The sequence below is a fragment of the Corvus brachyrhynchos genome, unplaced genomic scaffold, assembly GCF_000691975.1.
Source record: "Corvus brachyrhynchos isolate BGI_N302 unplaced genomic scaffold, ASM69197v1 scaffold114, whole genome shotgun sequence".
Classification (NCBI taxonomy): Eukaryota; Metazoa; Chordata; class Aves; order Passeriformes; family Corvidae; genus Corvus; species Corvus brachyrhynchos.
This window is the reverse complement of record NW_008238337.1, coordinates 3,174,338-3,180,222: the sequence shown is the minus strand read 5'-3', so window position 1 is coordinate 3,180,222 and position 5,885 is coordinate 3,174,338. Positions and strand designations below refer to the sequence as shown.

Genomic DNA, 5,885 nt, shown 5'->3' with positions numbered 1-5,885 from the left:
GCCCCGATTGGAGCCCCCGCTGGAGCCCCCCGCGCGTTCCCCGGGTGAGCAGCTCAGCTGGAGTGCAGCTGACGGGAATCTGTCGTTTCCGGTGGGTTTGTGCCCCTCAGCCCGGTGCGGGAGCCCTTGCGCTCCCCAGCGGACAGGATGGGGTGTCCCACTGCAACACTTCACTCAGAACAAAACACAAAGCCGTGCCTCAACCTCCTCCTTATGTAGCCTCCGGTCCTGAAATGCTTAAACATTTAACCGACACCTGTCCTGTGGATCCAGACTGGCCAAAGCATCCACCCTTGCTTCCAGTTAAAATTGATGCACCTAACCTTTTGTCACGTAGTTCAGGTGTTTTGCAACATTTTGTAGGCCAAGAGCTCTTTGATAAACCTGCCTTTATTAGCAAGCAGTTGATAAGGTTGATTAAGCAGAAGATTTCAACATCTACACATGCCAGTGTTGAAACATCTTTTATTACCAGGTTCACATAAACCCTTTAAACCATAATTTATTTTTTCCGTGTTTTACAGAGGGAAAAGTGAGGCGTAGAGCAGAACTCCCTAGCGAACACTTGGCACAGTTCTGAAGATGATTTCTGAAAAGGTGAGGCAAAATGCTGCTTGTGCCACATCAAATTTGTGCATCAGGAGGCTTAAGGGATGTGTAAGAAACAAACCTGTTGCTCTCAATTTGTAGTTAAGAAAAATAGGATTTTAAAAGTACAAATATTGCTGGACAAGGATACTTTTACTATTAACAGGAACATGGATGGTCGCCTAGGAGATGAATCCATGCTAGTTCCATTAGCAATCAAAAGAACCGCTAGTTTGTATTGTTTTGACATTTTCCACCTTACTTACAAGTAGGAAAATCACAGCACATTGTCTTTGCTTTTTTCTTCTCTTCACACCTTTCTGATTTGCAAGGTCCTTCACTTACTTAAGCGCAGCAAAGGGACTGACAATCTAAACCAACAAGGTCACTTGATGCTTTTCATGTACAAGGCATTATTTTTAAAAAGATGTAGCGAAAACATCCAAGAAAAATAGTCTTAACGATTTGAAGTCTTCAGAGGCATTCCCTGTACCATGTAGATCTGATCTCATTCCCTTCTCAGGAAATAAACACAGTCCTCTTGTTATAAACAACTTCGGGTGAGATTTTTATCTACAGGGGCATTAAAACACCTCAGTGGAAGAAAGAGTTTGACTTAGTCTTTCCATAAAAGCCTTTGCTGTTCTCTCACTGACTCCACGGAATGTTGACCACCTTCTTTCTCTTTTTTTGGGTGACCATACTGCTGTGTAGGATCCATTTGAGTGGAAGTCCAGCATAAGTTAAAATTTAGAGGCAGATTTGGCACTGTTAGGTTTGTGGTTAGACTTGATGATCTTAAAGGTTTTTTCCAACATAAAAGATTCTGTGATTATAAAACATTACTCTTTCTTTGGTGTGCTTTAATTATTTAAAAAAACCCAAAAAACCAGAACAGAAGTCCTCACCCCACAATCAACATTCTCTGTGTCTCCCACTGGTGCCTGAGGCTAAGTCTGAGCACCACATTGCAAAGCAATGAGGAACAAACCCATTGTGATTTCTTTGTCACTTTTTTCTTGGGAGATATGACAACCATCAAAAAACAGTAACTAGAACTTCCTCCGTATCTCAAACAAACATTTAAGTCTCTGTCATTTAGTTCCTATGGAATCATATATTTGAAAATATTTTGCATTGCTGCTCATGACAAATGTTTATGTACATGTACATAACCAACATTGATTGTTCACTATTTCGTCCTGTTTCTGTGCAAAATTATGGTTGAACTGTAACATCATGAGGGATTACTACTGCACTAATAACACCTAGGTCTTGACCTGTTCCCTAAAATCAGATTTCCCTAAAAAAAACCACCTGCAAGAGACATACATCTGACAAGGACTTCAAGTATCTTTCTAAATAATTGTATTAAAATAGACTCTTTGAACTCACTGTTGGTCTATTTTTCAGTCCATCACTCTTACTTCTGTTTATTGGAAAAGGCTTTGAAAGATACAACAACGTTAAACACTGATGTACGGCTGAGTTTGTATTTCATTCAGAGAAACAGTATGAAAAAGGACCTACAGAATCAGAGAAGCATCTCATCTCATGCCCTTTTCCAAACCAGACCCATGTGTCATTTTGAGCTTCCAAGCCTCGGCGTTGTAGCTATGAAATAAACATTCCTTTCCTATAAGAAAGAAAAGAAAAAACGGTTTGTTAAGCAGAAAAACATACATTAAGAATCAAGCCTTCTTTCTGCAACTAAAACATGAAGACCACAGCATGCACCCTTTTCCCTTTCTGTTCCATTTTACAGCTCCATCTGAGGTACAAACTAAACAGGATAAATTATTTCCAACTCTATTACTCATTATGACACACCTCTACACTGCCACTCTAGAGTTAGCTGAAACTAAAAGAGTCAGCCATGCTTAATTAACTCTTAGAAATGCTTCAGGGAGTTCTTCTGAAGTCACGCTGGGGCTCAGAGCCGGAGTTCGCTGTCACCTGTGACCCGTGCAATTGCGGAAGGCCACCAAAAGGGTGTATCCTGCCCTCTCCCTTCATCTCAGCCCTCTCCAGCCTGTGGATTGCACCGATCAAATGGCTACAGAGCTTCAGTGGATTGACCTAATGAAATAAATACATATTTTTTTCTTAATGGCTGAGTTTTCTGCCGGATCAGGTCACTGAACTGACTCGCCCCGTGGCTGCACCAACATCAGACCTACTGCAGGAAAGTGAGGGATGCAAGAGAAAGGGAACGGGCCCTTTCAGCAGCAGGCTGTTATTACCCCTAATTAGAGGTAATGTCAACCCGTTCTCTGGATCATTTATGCATGAACACAATCGGAGCAGGTGGCAGAAGTCCAAGTTTCTTTCCAGAAAGCCCTGAGAAATCTGTACACTGTCACAAGGATACTCACAGTTCTTTTTTTCTGCTAAAAATGTACTTCTGTATTTTCTGTAGGAGGCTGAATAGGTTCGCTGAGTACCCTGTGATTAATGTGATCCGGTGCTGAGCACACCGAGCTGCTGCCCTCGGCAGAGCAGCTTTGCTAAAACGTATCTCCAGCTTCACATGCAAATCAGCACTTCCATTTGTTCCTGTTACTGCACCCAACCCGAATCGAGCCACCACAAAGTGGAAGTCATGGTAGATCTGCATTAAAAACAACACATTTGAACTTGCAAAAGGCAAATAAAGGTTTGCCAGCAGTCCTAGGGAGGCTAAAGGAAACATCTTTGTAAATCTCATCTGAAGTAGAGCTTAATGTTTAGTTGATGGAATTTCTGCAGAGGAAAGATTTTGATCTGCCATGTCTAGAAAAATGGTATTTCAGCTTCCTTCATAAAACAGTGAAATAGTTAAATATCTCATCTTCAATCTTGACCCAAGGTAAAGTATAGAATGGTAGATCGTACAGGATAAACAGTATTTTCAAAAATGTTTTAAGATTAGTCCGGTCCATTCTATGCAATGGGAAGTAACTGTTTTAAAGCTCAGTGGGGTGAAATGATTCCATGTCTTCGTACAGCTTTCCCAAGCACAGCACTTCAGCTCTGGTTTCAGCATGAGCCCTGCCGCACAACATTAATTAAATGACAGCTCCCAGTTCCAAGCTAACGAGGTCAGGATCCAGCGCCTTGGAATGATTAGATCTTAAATAATTTAAGCTACATTAATGTCTAGCAAAAAAAAAGTTTTAGAGTTTTTTTCAAAGAGTTCAGCTTAGCCCCTTTCCAATAACCACCACTCCCTTTCCACAGTTGATGCTGTGGTTTTGACACTGCATCACAATGTTGGTGTGTTTTTCCCATATTTTTGACTGTGATTAAGGCCAGCCTTGTGTCAGCCCTGGGCTGTGCTGTTCCAAGCACTGCCTGATGGGGCTCAGCTCTGTGCATTGTTGGAAAACTGTGCCATAATCTGCTCAGAGGGGAAATCAGCCCCAACCCTCATCAGCCAGCAATAAGCATGGGAATTTAATATTGCTTCTAAATGTTTTTATCCTGTCTAATGCAGCTGTGCATATGGATATTCTTATCATCCACAGCCTACACATTCCCATTCCCCTCCTTTTTTTTTTTTTTTCCCAGTTCTTTTAAGTTTGGGATAGGTTTTTTGTTATTGACACACAGATTATTTCCATGGTATAATGAACTGTAGTTGAATAGGTATCATTTCTGTCTTAAAACAAGGTTTAAAAAGTGTTTTCTATTTTTGGAGATCTATAGATAGATATTGTGTTGTTTCTGAAACATTTACTTCCACACTTCCAAAATGTGCTCTGGTGTTTCCAGGTGGATGTGATGGATACAGTCCTTGCTGGGTTTGCTTGATACACCAAGAGTCTCAGATTGTCCATGTCCGAAAAAAAATATTTAGAAAAATGAGTTGATTTTTTTTTATGTCTCTGTTCTGTCTCTTTTGGTGGACTTTTGCAGCATGGATGGATGATGTGTTTTTTGTCTGATGATTCTCTAGTAACATCCATTTATCTTGTATTCTGACCTCAATCCTACAGATGTACACATGTATTTAATTTTAAGATTGAGTAATCTTGGCTGAAAGGTCGAGATATGTATATATCTCCTCAGGATTATGGATTAATAATGCACTTGCTCCAACAGACATCTGGAATCCACACTTCAATATATAGGCTATAAAACACTTCCATACCATAATAAAGTTCAATCATCTGCAAATAGGGAGATGTTAGAGAAAGACTACATAATTTTTCAAGATTCTGCAAACAGTTCTTGGCAGATTCAGAAGGAGAAGCTCGCTGCCTTAAATCCTGTTAGAACTCTGTCCTCTCCTGCTTTTATCCATGCATCATGGATCATTAAAATAGGGATCGTTCCAAAGAGATCAACGGCAAGGCCTGCAAAGTTGAATTTTAATGTGTTTTAAATTTTGCGTTAACACTTAATATATTTCATATAGTACCTAGGACGCTTAACTGATTGCAAAAAGCAAACCAGAGGAGCACTGCCAAAGCCATCAGCCCCGACCCTGGGTTTGGGTACCCTTTGATGTTCCCTTTCTGGGGGTGTGGATGGGGAGTAAAGGATGTCACTTCAGAGAGGAGCCACGCTGTGGAACCTGGGGGCTGTTCAAAACCTGCACTCTGACCCTGCTATTGCAATCAGATGGTCCCAATACTTGCTCAGCATCAATTTAGAGTAGATGTTAGTGGGTGTTGTAGAAATGAGACCCGCCGATAGTTTTAGGAACTGCAGGATTTCCATCCTGCAGGTTTTTTGTATCAGCAGCTACTTTATAGCATTTTTACCTACTTTTTCATGCGATTTCTAACTGCCTGTTGTACATGCATATTGCAAAGGCAATTTTGTTTTATTTAACACCTGTTTAACACCGTTTACCATACATTCTAGATTTTATGACCCGTTCTCACAAGACACGTGGGTGCAGTGCCGGGAGCGGTGCCGGCACCAGCCGGGGTGCGCTTTTCGCGCCGAGCTGCTCCGCACATGTGGCAGAGGCACGGAGCAAAGCCAACACCACAATTAACCCCAAGTCCGTGTATTATAAGATTATTTTCAAGTGTTGCTACATTAATTCCCCGCTCTTTACCCCGGCTTTACGCCGTTGGGGTCGGGCACACTCGCGGAGCTCAAATTACCCCCCGGTTGAGCAGAACCGCTCAACTCTTCGGGCACGTCGCGGGGGCTGCGGTACCAACCCAGGGACCGTCCTCGCCTTTGTGGGGCCCCGTCCCCGTCCCCCCGCTGCCGCTCAGCGCCTGCGTGCCGCGCACTCGTGACCGAACACCGCACGGCGGGGCCGGCGGCCAGCCCAGCGCCGGGACCCCCCCCGGACA

General features: G+C 42.6%; 2 protein-coding genes across 2 annotated transcripts in view; one reads left to right on the top strand and one right to left on the bottom strand.

Annotated features, from left to right (window-relative positions):
- ORAI1 (ORAI calcium release-activated calcium modulator 1) overlaps nucleotides 1-5,878 on the bottom strand; it is an 18,013-nt gene extending 12,135 nt beyond the window's left edge. The window contains exon 1 of the mRNA XM_008634049.2: nucleotides 2,119-5,878. Coding sequence (XP_008632271.2) covers nucleotides 2,119-2,139 — 21 coding nt within the window. The 5' untranslated portion in view covers nucleotides 2,140-5,878. The remainder of the gene's footprint in view (nucleotides 1-2,118) is intronic.
- Nucleotides 568-5,885, top strand: part of KDM2B (lysine demethylase 2B) — a 114,076-nt gene continuing 108,758 nt past the window's right edge. Inside the window, exon 1 of the mRNA XM_017734795.1 lies at nucleotides 568-597. Within this exon, the coding sequence (XP_017590284.1) occupies nucleotides 583-597 (15 nt within the window). The 5' untranslated portion in view covers nucleotides 568-582. The remainder of the gene's footprint in view (nucleotides 598-5,885) is intronic.